Source organism: Eleutherodactylus coqui, chromosome 9 (genome assembly GCF_035609145.1).
Source record: "Eleutherodactylus coqui strain aEleCoq1 chromosome 9, aEleCoq1.hap1, whole genome shotgun sequence".
Classification (NCBI taxonomy): domain Eukaryota; kingdom Metazoa; phylum Chordata; class Amphibia; order Anura; family Eleutherodactylidae; genus Eleutherodactylus; species Eleutherodactylus coqui.
The window spans coordinates 123294107-123309782 of NC_089845.1; the positions used below are offsets into that span (position 1 = coordinate 123294107).

The window sequence follows — 15676 nt, forward strand, 5'->3', positions numbered from 1 at the left end:
GTGGCCACCACAAAACAATAGTACCTCTTTAAGCCTCACAGTTATAGTGCCCTTCTTGGTGACCCTACACAGTGATAATTTTAAGCACACAAGGTGATAATGCAGCCTTAGTGCACCACATAAACTAATAGGGGTGCCTTTGTACCGCCTTCAAGGTAATAGAGCCTAAGTGCCTCTGCTGTGCCCCCACAAGATAGCCCTCTATTTCTCCAGTAAAGTAACAGACTGTTCATTGTGCTTTCCACAAGGTGACAGTTGACCCTTTCAGTACTCAACAAACCTGTACCTCAAAGAACATGATAGTGCACAGGTGCCCTGCAAGGTAATAGTGTCCTTTTTCTGCCCACAAAAACAATGTACGCTTACTGATGGCATACCCAAAGGCCATCTTCAAGCTTCCGGGAGTTAAAGCAACCCATCAGGACCCTAAAATCACAGCCCCCTCCCTCTGTCAGCCTTCTACATGCCCCAGCCACAATGACCACAGGATTTAAATGGTTAAATAGTGAGGATTGGTGGGAAGAGGTGCTGGGCTGTCACTAGACAACCCCCATTCCTACCAGCAGTTCTCCTTCAATGGAAGTCTTCAAACAAAGCCTGGACAGATATCTGTCTGGGATGATTTAGTGAATCCTACACTGAGCCGGGGGTTGGACCCGATGACCCTGGAGGACCTTTCCAACTCTACCACTCTATGATTCCATAAGCACTGGAGACACGTGTCGGTATTCTGATGGAACGGCATAAAATGAAGCTGCCTCAGAACAAAGCTCATTAGTGACTGCCCATAAAGGGGTATTGGCGGTCACTAAAGGGTTAAGATTTGTTTGATGCTGTAGACATAATGACAGTGATGGTTTTGCTCCATAAAGAGTATCAAAGTGTATATATATTAGCAAAAGACATTCAACAGTCAGATCAACAATGAGGTCCCATCATGTATTCATGATTTGAGTACATTTTTCACTTCCTTGTTTTCTAACATCACAGTAGTCAGATCACACATTTGTGCAGGTACTCATCATCCATTAAAATGGGGGTGAGGCTAACCTGGACGCATGGGTTGCTTCTAAAATACATATCACCTTAGGGCTCAGTCAGGTGGGCGTTTTTTGTTGCGCATTTACTTGCGTGAAACACGCACAAAACACATGCGGCAAAAAATCGCGTGACCAGAGCGAGCGTCATAGTTTAAAAATAGCTCATAATGTGGAGTGCCATTGTTATCCCTTGCTGTGGCTGTGACAGCTGCAGCAGGGGATTCCTTGGATGTGAAACCCCTGGATGCTGTCACATCCAGGGGTTTCACCTTGTGCTTAATGGGGACGACGACGGCCCCATTGACAACATATAAAGAACATTGCGCTCCTCTACCACAGCTGTGACAGCTGTGACAGAGGAGTTCTTCATCTCCGCTGGGAATTCCCTTGGCACTGATCACTGAATCCAATTTCTAGCAAAAACTCCAAAATATTGGCTCTCTGCTTTGAGCAGAAAGGACAGGTATGTTGTCTTGGCACTACTGCCTTGCAGTGCTTGAGTCCTAGTTTTGAATCTAACCTTGATATGGATTTAAATCCTTCCACTGGGCCTCCATTCTCACCACCAGCTCCGCTGTTGTTCAAAGAGGCAGAGTTAGAAAACCTGCTTTTTACTCCTATTGATTTTAATGGGAGTCTCAATTCACTATTATTTTTTTAAATTGGGTCAGTCACTCCTGAAACGATTATTTCAATAATCGCTCAAAACTATTGATTCCCTATCATGGGAATAGGTCGTCAACAGTAAAGTCCTGGAAAAACACTTTAAGACCAATGTGAGCTATTCTCTAAAATCTTAAATAGTTGATGCACTTATCCGTGGCAACTCAACCGATGCAAACCACACTGCCACATTGAATTCTTCTTGCAACTGACCCAAAAGACACCCACAGTCCTCTGATTTGTAATGGGTTCCATTTGGTGTTCTGACAAGGTTTGCATCATTTTGATGGCAAGTATAGCACTGGAATCTTGAAGGAAACTCCAGAACATAACTCTATGTGGTTGTGGAAACGTAGTCTAACAAAGTGCTTTTCTGGGTAATAGGATGTGCTAATTGCTATAGATGTTTTATATGTATGGGTAGGAAATGGATACATTTTTCAGTATTTATTGTGAAAGATATTAAAATAGAGGCTTAACCCTTTCCAATCCACTGTCTGACGTCTGAAGACATCATGCTTTAAGACTGTACAGCTCAGATGTTGGTTCTCTTCTTGTATATTGCCAGCCTCTCTGCTGTTGGAGCCTATCCAACGTGTCACCTCATGCAGTACTGGCTTTAGCCAGCATATAGCGCGTTGTATAACAGCAGAAAAAGAGTAAGCCCCCTAGGAAAACCAGGATACAAATTGGATTGGAAAGGGTTAAAGGTTTTAGTCCTTCATTCCTCACTATTGCGGCATCTCTGACCAGGACCTCATGAGGAAGTGATGGGAAACAAAAGAAATGGAAAATGAGTTCCTGGCACAAGAGAGAGCTGGTAATGAGTGATATAGTACCGTGTATAAGTAGCTAGCAGAACTTGGGTCATCTGGTATGTAGAAGAGTTGAATAAGTAGCAGTTTGGTGCCTACTATTCAATTAATGGTTTGTGCCAAGAAGGTTGATATGTGTACCATAGGATACGGGATGTTGATTGTAATAGATTTGTGGTTGCTGTTGTACAGCTGGAAACCAAAGATTGGAGATCGGTTAACTTCTACTTCTGGAAAAAAACGCTAGTAAAAAAAATGTCTTGAGTTTGACTTCAAGAAATTGAAGAAATACTAACAAAATACTGCAAATATATAAAATCACCAACTACAGAAAAAGCAGTATAGCAATTACCAGCCTCTGCTTTTATTACATTTCTATGGGCTCTATTATCAGATATTTACTTCTTCGGCTCAGTTGATCTTCTTTCTTCCTCTTTTAGTATTTTTCATTTTAATGATGAGTTTCATTTGGAGTTTGTCAGTTATTTAGTCCATCAGAGATATTTTGAGAGCAATGTATGAAGTTTAATATACAACACATCAGATAAGAATTTCAGACTAAATATTTCTACATTGCAGAAAGAGATTATATTGCTTGCTGGCACTGGGAAAACGTGTTGAATTGCCCAGGGGAACATGCTCGCTCTGATATGCTGTGATGATGTTTGTCATAGTACACTGGCCAGGAAATGTGAATCACTTTCATCCCTCATATGCCCATGAAATCATTATTTTACCTAAACTATAAAAAAAAATAACATCAAACATTAACATTCCGGCAATACTGGTACGGGTTTTCAATGTTAGAAATATATAAGATTTGCAAAAACACACAACTAATTACTATAATTGTAAGTATGAGGTCAGATATGGTGTTAGAATAGATATTAGAAGTACTAGCAATGATATCCTTCGTAACAAATACATGTGTGTCTTCTATAGTGTATTCTAGTAAAGCTAAATTAATCTCTCATGACAGAAGATGACATAAGTATTTGCCCCCTTCCTATTACTATTTTACATATTTGCCACACTAAAAGAGATATTCCAATCAATAAGAATTAATATCCTATAATAGCATTTGCAAAAATGAACATTTTTGCTAAGCACTCTTTTTTTACAATTTTACTATTATTTTAAGGTAGCTCCCCAATGTCCAACTGTCGTTGGCCACAATCAGGAAGTGGAGCCAGCGTGACGTCATACTGACAGACACTGCCAATGAGTGCAATCAGTGCATGCTCCTTGTTATATGGCACTGAGCACCAAGGAAGGCCTTTGCACCAGACGTGTTGCAGGTTTTATAACTTGTGACTTGGAGTGAATGTAATAAACAATTGCATACAAGCTGTCCATAGAGTGCACTTCACTTTGTGAGGGACTCACATGCAGATGCGTAACTTGAAGCATCTGGGCCCCAATGCAAAACCTGTAACGGGGCCCCCAAATATAATTCTTTATTCATAGTACTGGGTTCCCTATATGGCTCCTGGGCCCGGGTACAACTGCATCCCCTGCATCCTCTATAGTTACACCCCTGCTCACATGAACTTATAAATGACAGGCATCTGTGCTGTCTTCTTCCTGACACTGCTGAAGGTCCCTGAGGTGTCATCTGAGGTGTCATCAGTGTATAATGTGTCCTTCTTCACAACCCTACTATAACATCTCCTGTGGTGTACAGACTAATTGGCCAACAGGGAGATGTTTACCCTAGGCAGCCTAGGGGCCTTAAAGGGGTTGTCTCGAGGCAAAAGTGAAATTTTTTTTTTGCCCAGTCCCCCTTCTAAAGCAAACATTACTATGCACAAGTGTAAATGGCTTTTAACGATGGTTTCTACTCACCGTTCTAGCGTTTTAGCAACTTATAAAACTTCTTCCAAAGATGGCCGCCGGTCCATTCCCAGGGATGCACCGCGGTTTTCTCCCATGGTGCACCGCGGGTCTTCTCCCATGGTGCACCGTGGATGTCTTGCGTTCCATTGCCGATTCTAGCCTCCTGATTGGCTGGAATCGGCACACGTGAAGGGGCAGAGCTATGCGATGACGCGTAGAAGGGGGCGGAGCCAGAACACCGCTCATGCCCGGACCGACCAGAAGGGAGAAGACCCTTCTGTGCAAGCGCGTCTAATCGGGCGATTAGATGCTGAAATTAGACGGAGCCATGGAGACGGGGACGCCAGCGCAGGGAAGGTAAGTGAATAACTTCTGTATGGCTCATATTTAATGCACGATGTATATTACAAAGTGCATTAATATGGCCATACAGAAGTGTATAACCCCACTTGCTTTCGCGAGACAACCCCTTTAATGCAAGTGTATTTATTCCAGGCTCGCCTCTACATTGGCGCTAGTTATCATCCTGACTGAGCTGGTGGACCCCTGTCAGCTAAGTACCTGCTACTATTTATTATGTGTGGGACTTATTCACTTCTACCAAATATTCTGTTATGTACATTGCTTTTTCCAACTGCATTAAACATCTTCCCTATCCCTTATCTATGGATAGCTTAGGCCCCCTAGGTTCCTGATGTGGGGCTATTCCTATGGGGGTGATAATCCTTCTTCTAGGTAGAGTCTGCCACACCAAGGTTGGTTAGGGATAGCATTACCATCCTCATATTTCTGTTACTGTTTTTTGCCCTGTCTTGTGTTCCCCACGTTTTGGTGACATAATATATATTTATATTGGTTCACTGGGGACCTTAATTACATCTTGGTTTAATGTGTTGGTGATGTCCCTCAGTGGCGGCATACTTACTCCCTGCACGAATGTAGCACCGATCTTTCAACAGGCCTTGCAACATGACTAAGAAATACACCATACCAGAATCTTAGACCCTTAATCCTGTTGCAAAGCCTGTTGAAAGGTCGGACACTGACTTATAGGGAGGCCACCCTCCAGTAGATGGGTATGTGGAAGTAATTTCCCATCCCCTATTTACTCTGCATGGCCTACATAAGCCTACCTGCATTAACTTGGCACTCTCTACAAGGATAAATTAGATAACTAGACAGAACAAAAAGTGTTCCCCAGGGCTCTGTTTGTCCCATGTTGCCAATGGCTACCTACTGTAGGCACAACTGAAAGGTAAGCCGGGTATGTGCAGGGACTGTTATATAATTTATAATATGTCCTATCTGATCCACAGGTATGTACATTATAAACACATGTATATTACACCAAGTTGCCTCTTGGAGACATGCGCATGTGTGCTGGCCAATGTATGCCCAGCAATACTAATAGTGGGAACATATCCTATTGACAAGGAAACAAAAACACTCAGTTATCAATTTATTTTAAAATTTTATACATTTTCAGGAGAAATAAAAGAGAAACGGTAAGAGTTTTATTTTAGTACAAATAAAATTAATGTTAAGTATAACTACACTGAACTATACCCCCCCCCCCCCCCCCCCCACACACACACACACACACACACACACACACACACACAGCTAACTTAATGCAAGGTTTCTGCTGTTTCAAAGTTTTATAGTACAGTTCAGGGGTTACTGACTTGCTACCTGTGCAGCCAGTTAAGCAGCACAATGCCCAGAGGAGGTAGTGGGCCTGCACTCAAATGGCTCTACCCCTGTCCCATCATTGACTTGCTACTGAGTTCTCCCTAGAAATTCGGACCAGCAGTAAAAGCATCTGTTACTGACATACTAAAGCGGGACACTAGGTGTTCCATGCAGAGTATAACCCAACTCATCCCCTCAAACTATATATGTGGAGGGGCACAAAGGGGGCACTGTACATGTGGAGAGACACAGAAAGGGCACAGTACATTTGGAGGAGCACAGAAAGGGCACTATAACTTTGTGGTAGCACAGAAAGGGCACTGTACATTTGTAAGGGCACAGAGGTGGCACTATGAAGCTTGGCACAGCAGAGAGAGGGCAGTGTAACTTTGTGGGGGCACAACAAGGGCAGTAAAACTTTTTTGAGACAGAAAAGGGACTCTGGCCCTGTGGGGATACTGAGAAGTTCATTTTGGGCAGTAACAGTATCAGAAGAGCGTACAAAGACAAGTCGTGCCTGGAAGAAGTCATTTACAGTCTGGGCCCAGATATTGATCACTGAGGAAACTGCAGAATAATCCCTATCACTTTGTAGAACAGATATCTGACTGTTTTTTGGTGACTGCATCATTATTTATACTTGAGCTTAAATGCTATACTAGAATTCATTATAAAAGTTATCCTATAGTTTATATATATATATATATATATATATATATATATATATATATATATATATATATATTATAGGGTAACTTTTATAATAAATTCTAGTATAGCATTTAAGCTCTAGTATAACTAATTATGCAGTCACCAAACAACAGTATATATATATATATATATATATATATGGAGCGGCAGGTGCTTTCTTTGCCCAGGGACCCCCAGCATTCTGTGTCTGCCCCTGGTATAGTTGAATCACTGCCCACAGTAAAAAGGTCCAACTAGCAGATTTCCATTATTATATGATTTTCTAGGGCATTCTGCACCAATATTATATCCTTTGTTTGTTTCAATTTATGAAACACTCATTTAACATCAGTTACACTTGTACATATCTGTCCCCAGCACAGGAGTTCCCTCCTAAATGTTTTTACTATAGTGTTGCTGTTCCTCAGGCTTCATGCTGTTCTTTTGATCTTTTTTGGCTTCATATTCCTCACAGCTTGTTTTTATTCTCCTTGTCATTATTGAAAAGTTCACAAAGTAAGGCCACATAGACATAAAGCTATAAACAATTTTTAATTGGTTCCCATGACAATATGGAGCACTATAAAATATTTAAAAACTTTTTTATAAAATATTCAATAGCGTACTCTTAAACTGTAAAGATCACAGTGTCATTACCACTACTTTCAGTTACAAATGTTTCCTTTTAATGGAATAGGAGGGTGCCAGTGATAAAACGCAGCAAAAATTCCAAGCTTGTAATAAAAGTGCACATATTTTGGCATCTATTCTAAAATCACAGCCGAAAACTCCAAATGTTAGTGTGTGTCTGTTTTAACAATGTTTCTAGAAAAGTATTTGATATTTAGAATCTTTTCTTGTACGGTATATTGGGTTTATACAAGGATTTTGCAATCAGAATCCATTATGGTCAATTACTCTGACTACCTTGAGGTTGAGCACTGTGGGTACTGAACATAGGCGTACCATCAGGGGTTGCTATCGCAACAGGCCCCATGCACTGAGGGGGCCTAGACGCTGCCTTCCACCATATACCATCTGGTTGCACTGCTGGCCACGTGATTGGTGCAGTGCGGCCAACAGTATGAACCAGAGAGTAAGCCAAAGCACAGGAGGAGGGAGGTAGATGCACAGCACACAGTGGAGATGTCATCATCCTGCTGCTCCTGCTGACACAGTGTATGACGGCCACGTCTGCATGCCCTGCTGCTCTCCTCACACTGAGAAGTGATCCAGAGTGTGTATCTATCTATCTATCGCTGGTATAAGTTATACATCTCCTTGTATATACTGTATACATAATGCCTGATGAAGAACCTGAGAGGTCTGAAAGCTCGCTCTAACATCATGTATTTTTGTTAGCCATTAAAAGGTATCATATTTAAAAATTTCTTGGTTTCTCTTACTGGGAACAATCACATTTTATACTGCATGCAATTGCACACTTTACACACAATTAAAAAACGCATCAAAAACACAGGCGGTTTTTAATAGTGTATGAAGTTTCTTAAAAACATATGTGGTCTTTGAATGCCGCAAGCAGTTTTTTATGTGTTTTTCTTAATTGTTGTTCAAAAGCACAACAAAAACATGAACACACCCTAAGGGCGAGCACCCACTGGCGTTTGCGTTTCCTGCGGGAAAAAAAACGCAGCGTTTTCGCCGCGTGTCCCGCGGCGTTTTCGCGGCTTTGCCATTAATTTCCATGGAGAAAAATAAGGACACATATGCAACTGACAGTTCCTATGTTAAAAACGCAAACGCAACGCAAAAAAAACGCCAGTGGACAGGAACACATGTTATCTCTATGCCTGTGCAGGAAAAACGCAAAACGCAAAACGCAGGTAAAAAAACGCCAGTGGGTGCTCGCCCTAAGGCTGCTCTCCCACGTGTTCAGAAAACGCAGCTCGAAATCGTGCCATTTTTCCCGAGATTTAGAGCTACATTTTTGAACGCATGGTACAGTGTTTGAAAACACTTTTTATGCACCCCATCATTGTGATGGGTGAGGAGATGCGTTAAAAAACGCAAAAATAGTACAGATAGCTCTCGAAAATCACAGTGTTAGAAACACCGAATTCGAGTGCAGGTCTAGGTAACCCCATTAAAATTAATAGGAGTGTTGTAGCGCGGTTAGCATGGCACTCAGGATGCTGCTCTAATAGCGGTAAAAAGCGGTGTGTGTGAGTGAGTGTGGCCTAAGGAGCTACAAACAAATTTTCATGTAGCGCAGGAGATGAGTCATGTTTGGAAAGATTATGCCAAGGGGCTAGGTCATGCATGTAAATTCATTTTGCAGCTGTATGCAGCATGATCCAGGTATGGGTCTGGGGGCCCAAGCTGAACTTCTGCGCCCGGGACCCTAAGCCTTTAGTTACGCCCCTGGTACTGAGTCTTCCATCTTGACCAATTCTTCTTACTGCTGTATTAGAGAGGTTACACAGCAATCAAATTTGGTCCAGTGAAGTGCGTATTCTGGTGATATTAACTTATCCGTTATCCACAGGATCACTGTAATGGGGGTCCCATGTACCCTGAAAGACTGGCAAAATTAATGCAGCAACACCATGCATGTTTAGCCACTGCTTCATTTATTGAAATGAGAGTACCAGAGATTGCTTGAACTCAACTATTTTCAGCACTCCAATTGAAATTAATGGAGCAGCATGCGAGCATGCGCAGTTGGTGCTACATTCAGTTCAATGGGTCTGACAGAAATACCTGAGCCTTTGCCACTTAGCTATCTGTGCAGCCCAATTGAAAATTAATAGAGTGGCAGCGCTCTTGCTTGACTATCGCTACATTCATTCTCCTCCTCATTGCATAAGTCCACAATGAGGAAGATGGGGATATAGGACCATTGTACTCAGGATTAATGGTGGTTTTTACAGTGAGACCCCAACACAGATGTTTCAGCCTTGGTTTTTCACCTCTAAAAGCAGTGGCAGAAATCGTCAGCTGAGCTGCATGTTTCTGCTGTGGTTATGCAAATTCAAGGCCTATGATCTGCAAACAGATTTAGACTTTTCAAAGGGCAAATCCACATTAAGGGTATGTTCACAAGGTGGAATTTTCACCCATTATCTGGGTGAGAACACCAATCGCCAGTCCCTTCTTCTCATAAACATACAGAATAAATGATTTCTCCAGATTAAGCAAGGCCGGTGCTTTTAGAGGAGCCTGCTTGATTTTGTCATAGGCCCATGTATGTTCCTGCTCCCAGCAGAAGGGGGCATCTTCACCTTCCTTTGTGACTTCATAAAGGGGTTTGACCATTTCAGCAAAGCCATATATCTATATTCTGCAGAATCTAGCATCTCCAAGAAATTATCTGACTTTTTCATCTGATGCTTGGTACAGGGATATTGCAGAAGGCCTACTTTCTTTCAACTCCCAGTTGTATCTTCTCTTGTGAGATATGAAATCCCAGGTATTTGACAGTTGCTTGGCAGATATGTGCCTTCTTCCTTGAGACTTTGTATTCCACTCCAGTTCTTGAGTCTTCCCATTGGAAGGCAAAGATGAACTGACTGTCCTCTGTCAGCCTGACTGTGAAGAAAGCATCTTTCAAATCCAGCACGGTAAAGTGAGTTGCATGCCCTGGTATCAGTCCAAGTAGAGTGTATGGGTTTGGCACTGTCTGATGCAAAGTAACCACAGCTTGATTTACCAATCTGAGATCCAGGGCGGTACACTGTATTTCTGGCCTTCTTTACAGGCAACATGGGGAGTGGTGGGTGGGTTACAAGGTGTTATTATTAGCATCCAAGTTCAGGTCAACATCAGGATATATGGCAGCTATATGAGTGGTTGCAATTGCTATATCTTGTAGGATTATGCTCTGTCAGGTACTCCCCAAAACTTGTGTCAAAACAGTGACATTCTTCAATACTGAACAGAGTATGAAGAAGGTGTTGGCAATCCCCTTTAGTGAGCTTGTAAGGGCTCCTGATTCTTTCCAAAAATTCTGCCATTTTCTCTCTACCATAATAGTTTCCTGAAGGAACGTTATGGGCTTAGCATTCTTAGAGCTTGTTACACCTGGAGAAGATCTTAAGGGGGCATATTCCCAGTGGTGTGAACCTTCCTATCACGTCTGCTAGGTCAGTAACTTAAAACACATCGCTACTGCACACTAAACAATACAAAATAATAAAGACAACCGCAACAAGCGAATAAACTTTCTCTAATAACCTTTAGCCAGGAAGGAGACTTGCCTATACAGCAGGTTATCCATCCTGACAAGAACGAACCTGACTACGTATCCCAACCACTAGCTGACCCTATGTGGGATAGGGGAATAACACAAAAAACAAGATGAAACAGAAGCATAGTCATAAGTACTCACGAGACAACTTCAATATGAAACCTGCCTGCATGTGGGGCGATCGTCTCAATAGGGAAAATCCCATGCTGGACTATAAGGACCTAGCTAGCTCTAGCCATACCCAGCAGGACAGGACACAGCGCAAACCAACACACAAGGGAATGCATAACACACAGAACAGGGCTGTTCATACACTAAATGTCCGGCCACCTGCACAGACACCTAGAACACATCACTGTTCACACAAATACACACAAACACCATGGCTGGAGCACACACCAGAGTGTTAGGAAACAATCTTCCTCTTGTTAGAGGGTCTGATATACCCAGTTAGCTCAATTATCTCCCACTCATGGCATTTTTTTTCTCCTGGAACCTCATAGAACCAGAAATCCCCGCAATACAGCCTAACACCTCCCCTTCCCTGCAACTTTGTCTGTAGGCCTCCCTTTCTTCCTCCTCATCCTCCTCCTTTCCTTGTTCTACCTCTGGCTCCACTTAGGAAGTGGGTGAAGCAACTATCAAGGCAGCAGTGACAAAGGCGGATTGTCCAGCCTATCAATACAGAATTCTACTGGATGGCAATACAATTCCTGCCCCTTTTTTTTCTCTTTTTCTCTTCTCTTTGTCTAGAAGATTTTTTCTCTTTCATTGGGTGCGGACGAATTCCACTATTCTTAACCATCTTTATGCGACATTCCTTTGCATATAACATCTTAATACATACCTTTTGATTTCTAACAGCAGTTATCCAACACTGTACATACAGACGCATATACTAGTAATTTTCATCATTGTCAATGACTTTTTGCAGCTTTTCAAGCATTTCGAAATCAAAACTGCTCTGTGGGGGGTTAAGTTGAAAATAACTTCGGCCATTCTATTTCACTCAAATACTTTAACCTTTTGTTATCCAATTTCACATTACTAACTTTACAATACAGTTTACTGAAGTTTTTTTTAGCATGCATTCAATTGATGATTGTGAGATCGCCCTGCCCATACTTGGTTGGTATTATTTTCCCTATGCACTGACAATAATCGAGTTTTGCAGTTTTTTTCTCGCTGGACTGTACCATGCTATTTTTAATGACAAAACATCTTCCCTTCCAAAATTCGATGAAACTATAAGGCTTTGTCTGGACTTTTGATCAGAAATTTTCTTCTATCCCTACGGACTAGGCCATTTACCTGTGATTGTCTCAGACCAATCGGTAGCATCTACTTGACAGGGCATATCATCTCACAATCACAAAACTCATTACTTCACAACTTCAAAATATATTTCAGAACCCGGGTTCTTACCTTTTAAGCTGATTTCAAAACTAACACTTATTGGCTCATCTTATCTTTTAACATCAGACAAAGAAAGACAGAAGTATAGTTTACTTTTACTTATGCAAGTTATGTACATAAAGGTACAAGAAGTCAGAGAGGGAGAGTGAGAGGGCCAATGGGGATGTCGCTGAATCTCCTAGTATCCAATTACAGTGTGTTCCTCAGCTCCTTTATGGGAGACTATTACGTAGAGGAGGATTATATAGATGGAAAATCAGACTGTATCTACTTTTGTTAGAGAGAGAAACATCTTTTAAACTATGTTTATAAATGGAAAGTTAATAAGAGATAAAGTTAGTATATAATAGCTACATTTCATTTGTTAGATACATATGTAGTAACAGAACAATATATAATATGCTTCAGCCTTTGGGCTGATAACAGAAAAACAATAACTTATAAGTCTTCGTACCACAGTCTTACACGGAAAATGCTAATTATATAGTATATCTTTAGAATGTAAAGCTACACAGCAGTTTCATGGATTTTCATAAATTTCAGTAAACGTTTTGCTTTTATGGTCTGCTAGAGAAAGGCTGCAACTCTAATGGAGCCATGTGTGCTCTTATAGTCTATTCTCATTAATCCTACGTAAAATCTATGGTTTCTGGTCAACACGGAGTATCCTAAGAGAATAGGAACAATTGGCACATCTGATTTATGTTTTGTTAACAAAGTTCCAACTAATGCATAATACTATTTTTTGTATATCTTAGAAGATCCAAAGGGTAATACAGCAGCAAAAGAGAACAAACCGAGCCCATCGCAGTCTCCAGAGAAACTCCCTGCCAAAACAGAACAGGAGAGCGACACAGCAAGGAATGAAAACCAAATTTGTAATGAAGAAAACAAAAATGAGTAAGTAAATGGTGGTAGTTGTACTTGGTAATCTTTTGTAAAATTAATATGATGTTCCGAGGTGCCTATGTCAGCCTATCGGTGCCTATGTCAGCCAATCAGTGCCTATGCAACACAGTTCTGCTAGTGTATTCATGTTATGAGTTTGGTTCTGGTGCTGTATTCATGTTATGAGTTTGGTTCTGCTGTTGTATTTATGTACTGAGCTGTTTTTATGTTATGAGCCTGGTTCTGGTGCTGTATTTATGTTATGAGCTTGGTTTTGTTCTGAATTGTTCTGGTGTGGGTATTTCTGCACAAGCAAAATACAGGCAGACGGCCTATCAGTGCAGTACATATTGTTTTTTTCTTATGATTAGGGGTGGTGGGTGACAAAAAGTTATTTTGCACAGGGTGGCATCTAACCTAAGGTTGGCATTGGATATGAAAACTATTTATTTCTTTTACTTGCAGCATGACACATAAGGGTGCATTCACACGAGCGTGTGCTGGTGCGTACATAGGTGCACACAAAACCGGCGCACCCACGTATGTGCACAAACACGCGTGAATGCAGATCCGTGCAGCATTGCTTTCAATTCATTGAATTCATTGAATGGCTGAGCGCTGCTTGTGATTGGCTGAGCGCTGTGACCAGTCACAGGCAGTGCTCAGCTGTCATTCAACGAATGGCTGAGTGCTGCCTGTGATTACCTGAGCGCTCAGCCAATCAGACGCAGCCCTTTTAAATTCCTGCCCGCTGAAAGAACTTCATTAGAGTGGCAGGACCCAGGCAACTAGACACGCCTTAGCCCCGGCAGTGGCGGAGAGGTGAGTGTGTATTTTTTTTTTTTTTTTACACCAGATAGGAATGATTTTCCGGTAAGGGCTTATATTTAAAGCCCTTCCCCGAAAATCATTGCTGGGTTGCTGGCATCCTATTGCTTTCAATGGGGCTGCCAGCAGCAGCAGCCCCCTTAAAATCAATGGGAGAGCTTTGGGATCCTCTGCCACAGCTGTGACAGCTGTGGCAGAGGATTCTTTACTCCCACGGGGAGTCCCCTTATCACTAAACACTGTGACAGTGCTGTAACAGTGTTCAGTGACAAGGATACTCCCCGTGGGAAATATTGACGCGCACCACGGACCAATGGTGCACATGTCCTATGTTTTGCAGGTACGTGCGTTTGCTCACCTGTAAAACATGGACATGTGAACACACACTAGGGAGCCAATGGTTCTAATAGACTCGTGGTTATGTGCGGACGTATGTACACCTATAAACACTCTCACATGAATGCACCCTAACAACGAGTGAAATTCCCATCTCAAACATTTATGGCATAACCACATGATATGTCTGACAAATGTGTGTCACATCTCATAGGAAATGTACCTATCTCTAGAATGAGGGGCTGCCAGCCCCATGTCATCTCACCTCATCTGCATCCATGTTCGGAGAGGTGCTTGTGATAGCACTCTGTGCTACACTGATATCATAACTCCCATGCACTTCTACTGCAGATACAGTAACAGCATACAACAGGATGCTCAGCTGTTCACATAAAGCCTAGCCACCTCTCTATGTCTGGATGCAGTGTCCATTGACCAGGAGATGAGAGATGGGGTTGTAAGCCCAGATGAGAATATTCCTTTAATGGGGTTTTCACAACTTTGATATTGATGGCCTAGCCTTAGAATAAGCCATCAATATCAGACCTGTGGGGGTCCGGCTCTCAGCACCCCCACCATTCTTTTTCCCTTCTATTAATACTGAAGAACACTCAACTAATTAATCCTTACCAGTCAAACTTCAGAAAAACTCTGTTAAAGGTAGTGTGCTTTTTTTGTGTGTAGAGTCCACCAAAGATAAACTGAGGATTAAGGAATTGACATGTTGAGTCCTTCAGTGAGAGAGATGTGTGTTGTCACTGTTCTCATCTTTGGCTAAGAGGTTAGGATGCTAAACAATAGACTTCTATCTATAAACTCAGAAAAGGGTATTTCAAATGGGGTTTCTAATGCAGACAGCACATTTAATCCCTTAACCCCTTCCCTCCATATGACGTAAGGATACGTCCTGGAGGCAGGGTACTTCCAGCAACTGGATGTACCCTTACGTCATGGGGATAGCGCGAGATCATAAGAGATCCCGTGCTATCCGGCAGCGGGAGTCGGCTGTCACTGATAGCCGGCCTTCCACTGCAACAGCGGGGATGCATCTGAGATATGTAGATCGTGGCATAGGAAGGGTTCCTCTGTGATGTTACTGGGCTCTCGTTATACAATTGCAGAGAGCCCGGCAGGTTGCCATGGTAACAGGATGCCACCTACAGGCATCCTGTATTACCATTGCCTATGATTGCTGTGATAAGCGATAAGGCATTGCAGGAGAGAAGTCCTGCAATGCCTTATCATAGCGATCATCAGTGGTATGG

The 15676-nt window shown here is 42.1% G+C and overlaps 1 protein-coding gene across 1 annotated transcript in view; it reads left to right on the forward strand.

Moving 5' to 3' along the window:
* The first annotated feature begins 10459 nt into the window (after window positions 1–10459).
* Window positions 10460–15676, forward strand: part of CNGB3 (cyclic nucleotide gated channel subunit beta 3) — a 140690-nt gene continuing 135473 nt past the window's right edge. Inside the window, exons 1-2 of the mRNA XM_066578879.1 lie at window positions 10460–10469; window positions 13118–13259. Coding sequence (XP_066434976.1) covers window positions 10460–10469; window positions 13118–13259 — 152 coding nt within the window. The remainder of the gene's footprint in view (window positions 10470–13117; window positions 13260–15676) is intronic.